Source organism: Pogona vitticeps, chromosome 9 (genome assembly GCF_051106095.1).
Source record: "Pogona vitticeps strain Pit_001003342236 chromosome 9, PviZW2.1, whole genome shotgun sequence".
In the NCBI taxonomy this organism is placed as follows: domain Eukaryota; kingdom Metazoa; phylum Chordata; class Lepidosauria; order Squamata; family Agamidae; genus Pogona; species Pogona vitticeps.
In genome coordinates this window covers 20,225,735-20,243,045 of record NC_135791.1, presented here as the reverse complement: position 1 = coordinate 20,243,045, position 17,311 = coordinate 20,225,735, and the positions used below count along the sequence as shown (strand labels likewise).

The window sequence follows — 17,311 nt, the reverse complement described above, 5'->3', positions numbered from 1 at the left end:
AATGCGGGAGATCTGTTGGGATGTCTTTTTTTTAATCTCTACATGTTAAATGCCTGAAATGTGGTTAAGAATTTGTCAGACTACAATGCTGCAGAATTGCTTACTTGGCAAATCTCTTTCCATGTGGATTCTCCAAAATAAACTCTGAGGAATAAAAATGTCTCATCTAGGTTCATGAAGGTGGAAACTGAAGGTAGAAGTTGACTTAATGCCCATTCTTCTGCTCATATAACAGTTGCGAGCCAATTCTTCTGGTGACCTATTTAGCTGATAAGGTGAGCACATCCAGACATCCAGATGTGGTTCCATAGGCATCCTTCAGTCTCGAGAAACTATGGTAACATGCTCTGAATCGAGGAGTGTCCTCTCCAGAGCATGAAGCCTGGGTAAAGTAATATGGAGGATAGGCTGTTACCCAAGCAGCAGATCCCCCCTCTCCATGTTGCTGAAATGGTCCAATGGAAGGGCAAGAGCCAATACAACTGGTTCCAGCGACGTTGCAGGAGTTGGCAGAACGATATGAACTGCCTTCAGGACTCCAGCTCCGGATTTTATCTCGAGGTTAACTCCTGAAGCCTTTTTCATCAGTGGATATAGCCACAAGGCAGTGGAGTTTTCCTTCTCCTAGATGGGCTGCCTTCCAAGGCTGACGAGCCCCACCTACCCAGCAGATGTGGTTAGACCCTTGCCTAATATAGGCTCTAGAGCAATGGTTCCCATCCTTAGGTGCCCGGGTATTCTTGGACTGAAGCTCCCAGAAATCCTTCACCACTAGCTGTGCTGGCCAAGATTTCTGGGGGTTGTAGTCTCAGAACATCTGGGGACCCAAGGTTGGGAACCATTGCTCTAGAGAGACACTTAAAGTCACAGTTCTCAGGAAGAGTCGATCCTTCACACATTCTGTGTCATCAGCCGAAATCTATCCTTGCTGAGTCTGTTTTTAGCAGCAACATTAGCAAAGGATGCTGGAGAGGCTTCCAGACATATCTGATGCCACATATAGCTTTTCCCCAACCACTTTGGCCACCAAGAGTATTTGCTGTGCATCATGGTGAACAGTGTTTGTCATTGTGGTTCTTTTAGATGTATGTATTTTTTTATTTCTGTGTGTCTGTTTTTGCCCTTGGAAAAAATTTGCAGAAGCCACTGGGTTGATGACATAAGATGGTTGATGCACATCTGATTTGTTGGTGGCTTGGAGAAAAACTCAGCACTAATCAACCATGCATCCCTTTGTCAAGTAACTCTCTGGACAAGAAAGCCATGGTGATGCAGTGGTTAACATACTGGATTGGACATGGGAGATTCAGGTTCAAATCTCCACTGAGCCATGAAACTCCCTGTGTGCTCTTGGCCAGCCATATTCTTTCAATCTTACCCACCTTGCAGGGCTATTAGGAGGATCAAGGTGAGGTAGAGGGAAAGCTATGGACAACACCTTGAACTCACTGAAGTCAAGATTGATTGATTGATTGATTGATTGATTGATTGATTGATTGATTGATTGATTGATTGATTGATTGATTGATTGATGTCCCGCCCATCTGGTCTGGTCGACCACTCTGGGCGTCTTCCAATAAGGTGTATACGATAAAACATAAGAATTTTACAAATAGTCCATTATCAGCCTGGCTGCTTTGATTAGCCAGGCCGGGCAAGGGTCCAAGGAGGAGGTGGTGGCTCGACAGTGGTCAAGCACTCTGGCCACAGAATCAGGCGTGACTGGCTGAAAAGAGTCAAGGGTTACCAGGCAAGACGGAGCGCTGGACATCTCTGCTCGACTCACTGTGTCCAAAAAAAGGAGAGAGGTCCCGTCGGATGGCCTCCACTTTAGATTTTAAAAAGGCTGCAAACTGGTCAGGTGAAAAACTAGGGGGAGGCCTATCATCCAGACCAGTTCCGGATAGGTCGTGCACTATATGGAATAACTCCGCCTGCTGGTTGGATGCTTCGCTTATCCGGTTAGCGAAGTAAGTTCGACAAGCAGCCTTTACCTTAGACAGGTAAAGGTTAGTTGCGACCCTGACAGCTATCCTATTATAATCCGTCGGGTTCTTATATAAATGTTATATAAATGTAACAAACAACTTGTAGAACAATGCAGGGGCCTCTCCTGCTTGGGTTATAAGCCATGATGATCGTGTGAGGATGATGACAAAGACAATAACAATAACGAAGTTCTGGAATTCAGTTGGAGAAAGGTAAACAGTCTGTAGTCATTCACAAATAATTGCAGGCTGTGAGGATTTGGGACCCCCATCCTGTAGCCATGCACAAGATGTCAGAACAGGGCAAAATGCCTTCTGGGCTGCCATTTTGTTTTAGTTCCTGGATGTCCTAACAAAATAATCGGGGGGTGGGTGGGGGTGGATGAGGAACTTTTCCATTCTGGAAGTATCTGAGCCCATGATTTTGTAACTAATAGGGTGCAAACCCCCCAGTTCTTAAGCTCAGCACAAGAAAACTGTAACCAGAACAATATTGTATTCTGGTTTTTCATAATTTTTGCTGATCTTTGAGGTCTGGCCCTAGTGAGCCCCATGGATAGACTCTTGGCTCAAGGACTCTTCAGAATTTCTCACCCTAAGTAAACAATATTTTTCAATAAAGAGCCTCTTTATCTCACCTTAGGATGTGCCCTTACCGGCCCTTTGGGTGGGCTGGTGTAGTCTAAATAGGGTTGCTTGAGGTCAGGTGAGGAATGATATGCCATTAAGTGCAGTCCTTGTATCCAAATGGCAAAATGACCTCAAGCGACCCTATTTCTGGTATCGTGAAGTGGCTTAATATACAAGCCACTTCGGGGTATTGGCAAATTGAACACTTCCCCTGCTCCCCTGTAGAAAGGCAGGGGAAGTGAAATTATTTCAGCAAAATGTGCTGAATCATTTGGAATATATATATATATATATATATATATATATATATATATATATATATATATATATATAATTTTCTTTGCCTTTGTGTGAAGTGCCGATCAAAACTATGGCAGTGGACGGTTTCTCAATCAGGACTGCATGTAAGGCAAAGGAAATGTTTTTTATAATTTAACCCAAGTGATTCAGCACATCAGTGATAATCTAGCACAGGGGAAATGAATAATTTCACTCCCCCTGCCTCGCCACAGAGGAGCAGGGGAAGTGTTCGATTTGCAGATATCCTGAAGTGGCCGCTTCACAATACCAGACACGGAGAACAAAAGGAGCCTTGACAGCTTTGGCAGCTTCAAGGCTCAATTGTGGTCCATTCCCAGTGATCACATGTACTGGGAATGGATCAGACTAGAGTGCATTCCCCCCCCACACACACACACACAAAGAGTAGAAGCCCTGGACAGGGGCTCGAAAAGATGTGAACAGGTTGTCTGAACTCCAGAGAAAAGAAAGAACCAACCTGTCACCGCGGTGTGCCAAACAGTGGCGCACATGCCCGTCTGATTGAGCCCTTAGTCACGGCAGAAGGAAATTCTACAGTGACTTGCTATGACTGCGGCAGAGCCCTCTCCCTCCCTCCCTCCCTCCCTCCCTCCTCTGCAGGTCTGTGTCCTTCTAAGGCATCCGTTCCTCCCAGGAGGGCAAGACTCCCTATCAGTCCCACTGCAGCCCTTCTCAACTCATCCCTAGCCTGACCATTTCCACACACCCCCTCCCCTCCCTTGGGCCATCTCCAATCAGACCAATTGCCCATCGCAAGAGCGGCTGCTCATTTAGCTTTCATCAGGCCTTCCCATTTAAAAGCAACAAAAATGATTGAAGAGCCAGGGGGGAGTCAGCCATCAGGACAGATTAGCGGGGCTAAATACCCAAACCTCATCAGAGGAGGGGGTAGGGACTGGACTCCGTTGGCGAATCTCTCTGGGGAAAGAAACATAATGCGCATTCCTTGGTTTCAAAGCCCAGTCCTGGGCTGTTGTTTCCGGTTGGGGGGATTTCACACCCCTTCTGCAATCCATCAACACCTAAGGAGAAGAGGAAATGTCTAGAAAAAAGTCAGCTCAGGTAGGCACAGAGAGCCAAAGGCACAAATCCAGCAGAGAGACCTGAAGCATTGAAAAACGCCTACGGAGACCAGAGAGGCTGTCCAGCGATTCTTTGCTTGTTCGGTTCATTCATCCATTCGGCTGCTTCTCCAGGGATAGAAAGGTAGCATACATGGCTCCCCACCTCCACCCTTCATCCTCATGACAATCACCGTGTGTGAGGGAGGACAGGCTGAGGTAGGGACTGTCTCAAGTCTACTTACCTAGTGCCATGCCTGGTGAGGACTAGAAACTTGAACTTCCAAGCCTAGCATTCAAACTGTTCCACTCCGCTGGTTCTCGTAGGGCCACCAATTTTTCATAACCTGGACCCCAACATCATTGCTGTCCCCTGTCATTTTGTGCTCAGCATCAACGAGGAGGCTTTCCAAGTGTGAATCCTGCTGTGTCTTGAGTGAAGCAGACTGCTCATTAAGGCAAATGTTGTTCCTTCCTCTTACAAGGTTATCTCGCCATTCAGGCAAACCTTTCAAGGTCACCAGCCTGAGATATTGGGCATGCAAACAAAGCCATGCTGTCCTTCTAGTGATAAGCGACAAAACAGAAAGCAATGGTGTCATTGTCAGTGGCAGGCGGCCACTAAGTAAAGATGTCTTTTTCCCCCCATTCTGGAGTGTGCACAACTCACGTGCAATGAGATGAAGCCATCTGCCTCTTGGAATTGAAAAAAAAAGTCTCTAATCAACAGCAACCTGCTGCTGCTGCAATAATTCTTACTGAGCAGGTGGAACCTACTTCCAGCCTGTTTGAGCTAGTCATCTTCAAGGAATGCTGGGGACCTGTTACAGATTCCACATATACCCTTCCCTCATTGCTAGTACCAATGTGAACGCAACATCCTTGATGGAGACCCTTCAGACTCATGCAGCTGGACAAGCTGGTGGTGGTGGTGGAGAATCCTGTAGGATTAGAGACATCTTCCCTTCCACTGCCACCCAATGATTGCCAGATCTTCAAGCATAAGAAGACAAAGGCCAGTCTATGATACCCGGGAAAAAGAATTTAACTCTTCTCCTTGAATTACATGCATTTTGGTGCCTCCTTATAGTACCTGCTTTTCCATGGCTGTCCATGTTGTGTGTCTACCATCCTACCTTAATTATACAACATCAGAAGAAATTCATTAAAGAGGCTTCACAGGGCTCTTCCAAAACAAATAAGAACTCTCGTTAAGGCTGGCACAAAGGGGATTGTACTACTAAGAAAATTAAAACTGTGTTAATATATAACACTGTTTTAATTTTCCTACTAATGTAGCCCCCTTCGTGCAGGCCTTCAGGGGAAATGAAGAAAAACAACATGAAGTATTTTCTGAGAGTGGATTCAATGCTCTACTTTCCCTTTTATACAGAAAGCTGGAGGGTGATTTTCCCCCTCCTTTGTCTGCATGTTTTAACAATGCTAATTTTTTTTTCCAATCAGCCCTTTTATGAAAAGCAAACAAAAAATCATTCCAGCTCATTGCGCAGAACCCAAAGAGAAGTCTCAGACCATCCTGCCATGCGCTTCTCAACTGTGGAGAGCACCTCACCTGGATACGAATAAATGAGTGCATTAGAGTGTCTTGTTACTGAAAAGAAAACTGGTCATGGACCAATAGATGCACCCCGCTTGTCGGTTATCATGTTGTACATACCAGCAAAATCAGCATCACTCAGCCTCTTAAAAAGATGTTCAAAAAGAAAAAAAGCACTCATCAGAACAAGGAAACATAGATCACACCCTGGTTTGTCCATTCCAAACAAGGAAGTCACGACTTCTTTACTGTTTTAGAAAGTAGGTATCCTCTTTGTCGGGGACGTAGTGGCACTGCGGGTTAAACTGCAGAAGCCTCTGGGCTGCAAGGTCAGAAGACCAAGCAGTCGGAAGATCGAATTCACACGACGGAGTGAGCTCCCGTCGTTTGTCCCAGCTCCTGCCAACCTAGGCATTCAAAACCATGTAAATGCGAGCAGATAAATAGGCACCACCTTAGTGGGAAGGTAACGGCATTCCATGTCTAGTCGCGCTGGCCATGTGACCATGGAAACTGTCTTCGGACAAAATGCTGGCTCTACGGCTTGGAGATGGGGATGAGCACCGTGCCCTAGAGCAGTGGTTCTTAACGTGGGCGATAATGCCCCCCAGGGGGCGATTTCATTTTTCAGGGGGGCGATAGAATTAAAAGGGGCGGTGTGGGGGCGCTGGAGCAGAAGGGGGGCGGTAGGGGGGCCCTGGAGCAAGCCAAACCTGTTAAGATGGCTGCAGCCTTTTTACAGTGTGCATGAATATATATTTTCCTCCAATCTTAATTTAGTTTCAGAGTTTTCGTCTTGAAATTTTTAGTTCCTGCATTGTGGTTTGTTTTTATGCCCTTTTTATATTTCTTTTTGCGTCTTAAAATTCGCTTGCAACTAAATCATTAAATGTTTTTGGGGCATTTCATTTTCTTAGAATTGAATTTTGTTTTCAGGGGTCATTGGATTTAAGTATCATAAATAAATAAATAAATAAATAAATAAATAAATAAATAAATAAATAAATAAATAAATAAATAAATAAACAAACAAATAATAAATAAATAAATGAATGAATAAATAAATAAGAAAGATATCATCACCGCGAGGAGGGGGGCGGTGATAACTTACTCAATGGCTCAAGGGGGCGTTTCTTTCAAAAAGGTTAAAAACCACTGCCCTAGAGTCAGATGCGACTGGACTAAATGTCAAGGGGAACCTTTATTTTTACCTATCCTCTTTGTCAAATGAGTCCATGCTTAAAAACTGAATACTGTCTTCCCCCCACTTGGTAGGATGGCCACATTCCAGTTTTGGCGAAACAAAAGCAGCCCCTCCTTCTGTATAGTCATACAGATTGTTGGGATGATGTGGGAAAGGTTGAAGCAGCTGTACTGCTTCTTTCCCAGGCTGAGTCACCTTGAAAGACTTCTTCTTGTTTTACGTGAAGACTAGGAACTGGGATCAGGCAATGGTGCAGAGATGATAGACAGAATCTAAAGAGAATCCAACAGCTTGTTTGTACCATAACCCCCGCACCACGAGAAGCTACAGGCTCCAATCTCAATGGGGTGGAGGTGAGGGTGGATCCATTCTGGGGCTTGATCTGAACTTTGTAGAATCCAGCCTTTGCTGAGCTATATAGGCTCAAACCAAGGTCAGCACCTTAGGTGGAGTCTTCTAAAGTTCAGATGAAAAACCCAGAGCAGATTGACATCTCCAGCGACACTTCCACTTTCCACTGCCGTACAGCTCAGGGAGAAAGGGTCCTTTTCATCAAAGCATCCCACACACTTTCTCCTGGGGGGGGGGGGTCTTTCTAAAATTGCTTTCTTAGTTCAGGGCAATTTAGGCTGTCTCAACACAGCAGGAGACTTGTATTAGGTGTTTTTGAGTCTTGAAAGAGGTGTCGCTTTCATGTATGAATAAGATGAGCACTCATAATTTTAATTTTTGTTGAAGGGCATCATAGTTTGTGCACGCTGTCTCCATGTAAAACTAGTGTCTTTGAGAAAAAGGCCCACATGTGAACAAGTACGAGTTGATCGTTATTATTATTTTATTTTAAAAGATACAAATAACACTGGTGAGACTTCTAAACCTTAAATTTTGATGTAACAAAGCTATTGGCCATCATTATTTTGTGCAATGTGCATGAAAGGGTCACTTCCAAGATTCTCACCTCTTCTCTTGTGAAGAACACGGGTAAATCTCTTGCCCTCATGGGGGAGAGAATAATTTTGTGGTTGCTCCTACTCAGAGGAAAAGGATGAAACGAGTGGAGAGAACTGCTGTATAGCTCTGTGGTTTGGATATGTGGCTTCAGAATCAGAGGTTGGGAGTTCAATTCCCCACTATGCCTCCTTGACAGGGGCTGGACTGGATGATCCACAAGGCCCCTTCCACCTCTGCTTTCTCCTTGCCACCTCAGAGACAAAAGAATACCTTCTTCAAACCCTCTCCCAGATTCAAGGAGGAAGTGCCACAATTTTCAGTCATGTCCAAAAATAGGAGGTCATTCCTGATAGTTTTCAAGGCTCTAGAAATGGGGTGTGATACCTCCCCAGTGAGGTCACCCCTCCAGCTGCTTCCTAAGCCAACGTTTTTCCATATATCATCGGTGCTCTTATTCACAGCATCCCCTTCTATAAGGCAAGCTTAGGGTTCTTTGTCCACATATTATCTATGAAGCAGAAAACTCTTTTGTTTCATGCCAACAAGTCAAGTCAAGGGCACCATTTCAAGAGATCCTTTTAAGCATGGCCACAAAGCACAGCCCACAATGCCAGAAGTAATTCTTTATATCCAGGATCTATAAAATGAATCCTCTTTGATACTGAGTCTCTGTAACTCTTCCCTGACTAGGCTGGGTCACTGCAACAAACATTGAGTCCACATCTCATAGGTCCAGTTTCCTGGTTTCATACTTTTGTTATTCCAGGAAAACAAGGTTCTAATTTCAGAAGCTTGTGTCTGATGCCCAGCACTTCGTTCCTTGTTGGGAAAAAAAACGCGCCAAGAGAAGAAGGCCTGGTTTTATCTTTGGATGGCCAGGTCCCTTATTGGTGGCCACATCTTGGCAAAGAGTTTGGTTCAAGTCAAAGTCCCTCATTGGATCTTCCCGGCATCACACCTGGGTAGCACTGCGTACATTCCTGGGGCCACGGTGCACAGCCGGAAGGGGGGAGCTGCTGTCCATGGTACTGATGGGCTGGGGAGTATTCGAATAGAAGACAGAATTAGCCAGAAACGGAGAAGAAAGTCAGAATGCCCTTCCACATCATTGCCCCAACCTCCCTTTCAAAGGCTTTAGTAGACAAAGAGCTGGGTTTTAAAAAAAATCGTTCTTGTGACTTTTTCAAATAGGCACCTACAAAAATGTGCATACATCATATTATATAGAACAGAAAGACGTTGATATTTCAAAGAAATTCAACTGATAAATTTCTCCAACTAGACCTGGGGTTTGAAGTGCTTAAATCTGAGAGGTCTGGTTTTGAATCCCTGTGCATTCAGCCATGTTAGGAGTAAACTAGAGTTGTTGTTGTTGTTGTTGTTGTTGTTGTTGTTGTGACATCCCATCAACTTGACTCTGACTGCTCTCCAAAAGGTCCTGCCCTCAACTGCCCTGCTCAGCTCTTGTAAATTCAACCCTGTGGTATCCTTTAGGGCAGTGGTTCTTAACCTTGGGTTACTCAGGTGTTTTTGAACTGCAACTCCCAGAAACCTCAGCCAGCACAGCTGGTGATGAAGGCTTCTGGGAGTTGCAGTCCAAAAACACCTGAGTAACCCAAGGTTACTCACTGCTTTAGGACAGCGGTCCCCAACCTTGGGTCTCCAGATGTTCTTAGACTTCAGCTCCCAGAAATCTTGGGCAGCAAAGGTGGTGGTGAAGGCTTCTGGGAATTGTAGTCCAAGAACATCTGGAGGCCCAAGGTTGGGGACCACTGCTTTAGGGAGTCAATCCACCTCATATTTTATCTTCCTCTTTTCCTGCTGTCTTCCACCTTTCCCAGCATTATTGTTGGGGTTTTTTTCCAGAGAATCCTTTATTCGCATGATGGGCCCAAAATAGGACAACCTCAGGTTCAATATTCTTTGCCTCCAGAGATAGTTCAGGCTGGATTTAATCTACAGCCCACTTGCCACCTGTTTTTTTTTGGGGGGGGGTGCTGTTCCTGACCAGCGTCTTATGTGAATATTGTAAGCTGCTTAGAAGGAATAAAATCATTGGTTCATCTAGCTTCATGTCATCATGAAGCTGGCTGGCAGTAGCTCTTCCATATTCAGGGTAGAATTCCTCCCTGATCCTATATGTAGACTCAAGTATTCCCAAGTGGTATTCCATCTGAGTTCTAATCAATCTGGATCCTGCTTAGCAGCTAAAATCAGATGAGATCAGGTGCATTTAGGATAGTAAAGTGATGTATTTAACATTTCCATGGCCGGGCAGGTGAATCCTCTCTAGATTGGGACTAGCTGTACCTGTTGAACCTGACCAGCACTGCTGAGGAGAATTTCACTCTGTGTGTTTTGAATGGGCTTACTTAAATTCACAGATTTCATATTTGAAAGAGTGAGGATAAAAAGACACTGGGGTTTAACTGTTTCATGTATTTATTTTATTTAAAATATTTTACCCCACCTTTCTCCTAAAAGTGAGGGACCTAAGGCAGCTTAGATGGTTAAAACACAATACTAAAAGTTAAAAACAGTAAATATTCAAATATTAAAGAATTGATAACATTATTTAAAAAACGTTAGGTAAAAGCATTTTTAAAAGCCTCAACAGATTTCGAAGCAACAAAATATAAACCATCCCATTTATTGTCTGCTAGATAGTCAGTCACTAAGGAAAAACCTGCCAGAAGAGAAAGGTCTTCATTCACTTGTGGGAGGAGAGCAAAGATGGGGCCAGTCTGGCCTCCTGTGGGAGGGAGTTCCAAAGTCTGGGAGCAGTAACTCTCCCGTGTCCTCACCAAACACAAATGTGAAGGTGGTGGGATCAAGAGAAAGGTCTCCCCTGGTGGTCTTAACACCTGAGCAGGTTCACAATGTGAGATGCTGTCCTTGAGATAGCTTGGACCCAACTCCATAGGTTAAAACCAGTCTGGAAAGATATCAGCAGCCAGTGGAGCTGCTGTAATGGGAGGGAAGCATGTTATCTAATCCATGTAACCAACTTAAACATGGACTAAATTGACACTGACAGATTTATTACTTTCCTCCGTTCCTCCTTTCCCCAACCCAATTAAGCTGCTGAAGTTCATCAAGGCGCTTGCCGGAGACTTACCAAAGTGGTTGGATGCCCGTACTTGAAAAGGTGTTTCTCGTAGGTAATGGCATAGATGTCTGAATCGCCCGAGGACCAGCGGGGATTGCCCCAAGAGGGGTCATAGGGTTCCATCTTGTCACCATTTGGAAACTGAAAAGGCATCAAGGAACATAGGGTTAAATCTAATTGCTACTTGCCCCTAGAGTAGACCCATCGAATCAATGGGAGTTTGGCCAGTCAGAACTTAAGTAGATCCCACTGATTCAATGAGTCTCCTTGAGTTGGAACTGGCAACTAGATGTAGCTTAGCGAGAAAGAAAGAAAATTGTGCCGTTGGATCACGGAATTTATTTACAATTTTTATTAGCTGCTTTTCTACATATCTACAGGGAATGACACATATAAACTGTAATAATGTTAAACAATTAAAATAGTAAACTCTTCCAAGGGAAACAAGACATTTGGCAGTGGAAAAAAAAATCATTAACTAACATTCAACACAACCAAATTTGCATCCATAAAACAGCAAATTGCTAAATTTGCATCCACTACAAACCGCAAATATCTATCAATCCAAAATCTTGTTTAAAAGGAACATTTTTACTTGGTCCCTAACGTTGTCAGCGAAAGCGTATCACAGATCTGTTCAGGGAGGATGTTCTAGCAAAACAGCTTCTGTGTTAGCCACATTGCTAATCGTGTACCTCACTTCATCAGCTGGGAGCAACCCTCAGAAGGCCTCCAAGAGAAGATAATAAAAGACAAACTGGTCCATATGGGGAAAAACTGATCCTTATGACACCCTGGTTGTAATCCACTGAAAGGGAAAAGGCTAAAGCAGAGAGCCTGTGGTTCTCCATGTATGGTGGAACTTTGGCTTCCACTAGCCTTAAAGAACCTAGTCAGTGATGAGGTGTGATGGGAATGGTAATTCACCAACATCTGGTGAGTCCAACCTTTACTGTCCTTAGGTTAATGGCTATACCACCAGTAGTCAGTGTGGTGTAGTGGGTAGCGTGATGGGCTGGGATGAGGGGAATCCCACACTCTCTCTGCCTCACCCTGATGTATCTTGGAAGGTCATAGTGATACCAAGGAAAGCTGAAACTATATTTTAAGATTTATCAATGAATTAATAACTGACAGTACATTCAGAGGTAAACCAGGCCTCGGGAGAATTTGACCCTGAAACATTCACAGATAACCCTTAGCAGAGAAGAACACAGGCCTCAGAGAAGCTACGCCCAAACAATACATAGACATAGTAATATATAAAGGGGAAAAGATAACTCTATGCCCCAGACTTTTAGGCACATCCTTGATGCATCATAGACATAGGTCAAGGAAAGATGGGGCATAATATATTTTCTTACATTTAACCAATAGATTAAGGGACGTGGTGGCGCTGCGGGCTAAACCGCAGAAGCCTGTGCTGCAGGGTCAGAAGACCAAGCAGTCGTAAGATCGAATCCACGTGACGGAGTGAGCGCCCGTCACTTGTCCCAGCTCCCGCCAACCTAGCGGTTCGAAAGCATGCAAATGCAAGTAGATAAATAGGGACCACTTCGGTGGGAAGGTAACAGCGTTCCGTGTCTAAGTCGCACTGGCCATGTGACCACGGAAGATTGTCTTTGGACAAAACGCTGGCTCTATGGCTTGGAAACGAGGATGAGCACCGCCTCCTAGAGTCGAACACGACTCGACGAAAATTGTCAAGGGGAACCTTTACCTTTACCTTTAACCAATAGATTAGCATAATTGCCATTAATTATCCAATGAGGAACTGGATCCAAAGTTGGGATTCAAATGTCCAATAGAATTGTAGTATTTTAATGACTCTTTGTTTATATCATATAAAACATCTGTACACTGTATTCTGGGGTGTGTGTCTTTCTATGCTTTTAAGAGAAGTCCCAGTTGTCCTTTTCTTTGCTGCTATTCAAATAAAATTGGGCCTTTGGTTCAGCGGTTTGTGTCTATGCCTGATTCCTTGCCGGAGAATTTTAGAACCCAGATTGGGCCGGGAACAATTGTGTGGATCAATCGGGGAGCAGCTCACTGGAGGAAAGGTGAAATATAAATCATTTAACAAATAAATTGTATGTAACTTGGGTGGTCCACTCCCCAGGTGGATGTTTTTGTAATGATGATGACATCATTCAACAGTGACATTAGTGTATGGGTGAGGAAGTGGCCACAGGGCAAACATCAGAGCCGGAATGTTCATTCACTTTAATTATAATTCCATGCTATTGAGCGATTCCAATTTATGGTGACCCCCTTTATAGGGCTTTCTAGAGTAGTCATAAGTAGAGATGGGCATGAATCAGAAAAGTGGCGATTTGTTGTGATTTGTGATTCATCAAGGTCAACGAATCACAAATTACAAATTTGCGATTTTTTTTCTGATGAAAAGATGAATTGAGTCATATATTTGTTTTTGAATTTAAACACCTATAAAATGGTGCGCCCCCCCCCCCAAACACCTAGGGGCAAGAAATTTGCAGGGAAGCTTCCTCTGACTCTCCTGTACAAGCCCTGCAAGTTTGATGACGTTTGGGTTTCAGGCATTCCAGTTATACACCCCAGGAGCGTGCCCTTTGGCACTGGCGTGGGGAAACCCAATGTTCGCCAAACTTGGAGGGATTGTAGGGGAGAGTCAGAAGAAGCTTCTCTGTAATTTTGATGTCTCTAGGTGCTGGGGGGGGGACTTTCCGGGGATAGAAATGGAAGAGAAGGCTGCACATGTCTGAACCAACCCCTACAATAAGAAATTGTGTGGCACCTGGGTCTATAGATGCCAGTCTCATCGTACTTTGAAAAAAATGAGGCCAGTGCAATCCATAGGTGTCTGTGAGGGGGAAGAAATCAAGTGGACGTTTTAACCATTGGAGGCTACCTGGCCTTGTTCTACACCAACACTCACAATTAGAGTTCCTTTTCGTGTAGCAAAATTGATCCTCTACCATTAACCAAGTCACAAGTGCCAGACGCTCAACTGCTTATCTCAGCAGGCTGAAGCCATGCTGGGCAACAAAACTGAATTTCTGCCTTTTGTGAAATGGTTTAAGGTGAGATGAACCCTAACAGATAGAATATGACAGCCATAGATATACATTCTGTATGTCTGGAGGCTCTTTTGTATGTCAGGACTTCCAGCCTATTGATTTCAATCATGAGAATCCAGTGGCAAAACTTTGGGGGGGACTGTACCACTTCACAATAGCAGGTCAAGAATATAGATATGAAAATATCTGGGGTGGGGGCACAAAATCTGACCATCCTGCATATAAAAAATAGCATATGAGGACAAAAGGCAGGTGAAATGCTTCTTTCACTCCGCTTTTCTGTATAAGTTAATATACAACTGCTGGCTGGACGGCGCAATGGTTTAGGTATCTGGCTGCAGAGCAAGATGTTGGGAGGGAATGGCAAACCATTTCTGAGTATCGTCCACTTGAAACACCCTGGAAGGGGTTGCCATAAGTCAGAAATGACTACTACTACTACGACGACGACGACGACGACTAGTACTAGTACTAGTATTAGTATTAGTATTAGTATTAGTATTAGTATTAGTATTAGTATTAGTATTATTCTGCAAAATAAAGTAATATATTCCTATATGACTTGGTTCTTCTTGTTTTATCAACTCTTGGATGCCAGAAATATTCTAGGTTATAGTTTCTCTCATTTCGTAGCTTTTTTTAAAATCACTCCAGACATTGTCATGGGCTATGTCTTCTCATCAACACACATCCACACACCCCTAGTGTACTCATATTTCTTTCAGTCTCACCTGGCGTGATAAATAATGCTGTTGGTTCTCAGGCGGAACTTTCTGGTTGCTTGCTGCAAAACAAGAAGGCGGAGTGACTGTGACTTTTCACGGGGGAAGCTGGCCATCACTTAGTGCTCGGAGATATTATCATGGAAAAGGAACCAAAATGGAGTATGGCTTTTCAGCATTCGCCTTCTGGCTTCGCCCAACATTGTCTGCTGCGCCTTCCACCCCACCAACCACAATGGGCACCAGCTGCCACTGGCCAGTGGATAGAAGAAGCTCTTTTGTTCAGATCCATCCCTTTTTAAGCAAGCAAAGTGATGTGGAGACAAAGGTTGAGTCTAAGCATCCTTTCTTCCTCTGGTTTGAACTGAACATAATTCAGAATGCCTTGATAAGGCCTCCGTTTCTGTTTTTAAAAGGTTGAAATGACAGCAGGAAAAAGTAAATAAATACAGTGGTGCCTCGCAAGACGACAGTAATTCGTTCTGCGAGTAGCGCTGTCTTGCGAAATTTTCACCTTGCGAAAAGCGGTTTGCCATAGGAATGCATTGCAATGCATTCCTATGGGAACCTCACAGGACAAAAATAATTCATTCGTCTTGCAAGGCATCGGTCTTGCAAAAAAACCCCACATTCATCTTGTGAAGCATGGCCATAGAAGAAGCCATCTTGCGAGGCACCACAGCGATCTCAAAAACCATTCGTCTTGCAGTTTTTTCATCCCATGAGGTGTTCGTCCTAAACCCCATACTTATGTCTAGAAATGTGGTTCTCAACTTCGGGTCCCCAGATGTTCTTGGACTACGACGCCCAGAAATCTTGGTCGGCACATCTAAAGGTGAGGGCTTCTGGGAGTTTTAGTCCCAAGACATCTGGGGACCCAAGATTTGGAAACACTGGGTTAGAAGGAACATATTTTCATTCTTTTGCTCTCTATATACAGATGGCTTAAAATTGTCTAGGGGACAATTGTAGCTAAGATGTTTCATGGAAGGCAGTCTCCATCATTCTCCACCATTGCTTAAAACTGTTTTGAGCTGGGGTGAATTGAAGACCAAAAGCGTCTGAAGGGCGACAGTTACTCACCCTTGATGAATCCAACTCATTCACTTTGATCAGCTCACTCAGTACACCTTACCTCTCCGATGGCAGGTCAGCCAAATGAGGAGAACTAGGAGCACTAAGACCAGAAGCATCCCCAAAATTGAACCAATCACAATGCCAGCAATGGCCCCTGCACTCAGGTTTGTACCTGTGAGAAAAAGAAGGGTGAAGTCAGGACTGAAATCACAGGAGTCCAACGTGAGTTTACAACCCAAGCTAAGCCGAAAGTGAGGCACGACAAGAGAAGCACCACCATACAGATGAAATAACAAATACAGTGGTGCCTCGCTAGACGATGATAATCCGTTCCACTGAAATCGCTGTTTAGCAAAATCATTGTCTAGCGAAAAGCATTTCCCCGTTGGAATGCATTGAAACCTGAATTGTCGTTGTCTAGCGAAGATTGGCCATAGGAAAGCAGCTTTGCGAACCACCCATCAGCTTTTTAAATAGCTGTCTTGCAAAGCTTAGGTCCCGAAAACGCCCGTTTTGCAAGTGCGGAGGGAGATATCAAAATTGTCATCTAGGGAAAATTGCTTTGCGAAGCAGGGACCAAACATTGTCCAGCAAAATTCCCCCATAGGAATCACTGTTTTGCGAATCGCTATAGCGATCGCAAAAAGTCAATGTCTAGCGAAAAAACTGTCATGCGGGGTAACTGTCTAGCGAGGCACCACTGTAGGTTCCCATAATGCACTTTTGGTCTAAACTTGGATCTTGGAGTTGAAAAGATGAAGGTAATCCGGTGATAGGACTGAGCTGAAACAAGATGCTTTTCCTTTTCAGGAAGCACAGAAATTGTTCCCTTCAGCAATTTTCTCATAACATCCACCAAAAAAATTTGCATACATTCGCAGAAGGCATTGCCTTCACTCAGAACTGGCTTTCCCCCACTTCAGATCATAACGAGATATGGGACCTATGGAGAAATGTCTATGATGTCATGAGGTCATCTCTTCAATTAATCATACACTTCATCACTCACTGGGCTTGCTCGTGTGTCTATTCCCAGGAAGTGTTCTCTGCACTTCTCCCTATCAATTAGGTTAATTTGACATCATCGTACCGGCAAATTTATTCTGTTCACCACATGGCCGTAATGGATTGGTATTCACCACATAAGTATTCCAGAAAAAAAAAGAAGGCCAAGTATGATGTGTGTGTGTGTGTGTGTGTGTGTGTGTGTGTGTGTGTGTGTGTGTGTGTGTGTGTGTGTGTGAGAGAGAGAGAGAGAGAGAGAGAGAGAGAGAGAGAGAAGCAACTTAGGGAGATAGTAGCAGCAAATGGAACTGAGGAAGGCAAACAGCTGATTTATTCTGGCAATTGGGAAAAAAAATATCTCAGGACCTCTAAAACAGTATTTTTCACTACAAAATTTAAACAACTTCACATTTGGTGAAGTCCTACTTTAAACTATTTTATGTTACAGATCTTCATTTTTAACCACCCTGGTAAACCATTTTAAATAGCGGTGAAGTGCCTTTAAAAAAAAAAAGCAGTCGGTATGAATGCTTAGAAATTAAATTATTTTAAGCGATTTAAAATGTATTCGCTGCTTTCATGGCCATTCAATCCCATACTACCTGGCTCTTCTGCTCTTCCCCATT

At 43.9% G+C, this 17,311-nt stretch overlaps 1 protein-coding gene across 1 annotated transcript in view; it reads right to left on the bottom strand.

The window, feature by feature from the left end:
* Positions 1 to 7,482: 7,482 nt before the first annotated feature.
* Positions 7,483 to 17,311, bottom strand: part of VSIG10L (V-set and immunoglobulin domain containing 10 like) — a 32,910-nt gene continuing 23,081 nt past the window's right edge. The window contains exons 8-11 of the mRNA XM_020807448.3: positions 15,739 to 15,852; positions 14,613 to 14,665; positions 10,832 to 10,963; positions 7,483 to 8,749 (exon numbers count right to left, since the gene is read on the bottom strand). Of these exons, the coding sequence (XP_020663107.3) occupies positions 8,666 to 8,749; positions 10,832 to 10,963; positions 14,613 to 14,665; positions 15,739 to 15,852 (383 nt within the window). The 3' untranslated portion in view covers positions 7,483 to 8,665. The remainder of the gene's footprint in view (positions 8,750 to 10,831; positions 10,964 to 14,612; positions 14,666 to 15,738; positions 15,853 to 17,311) is intronic.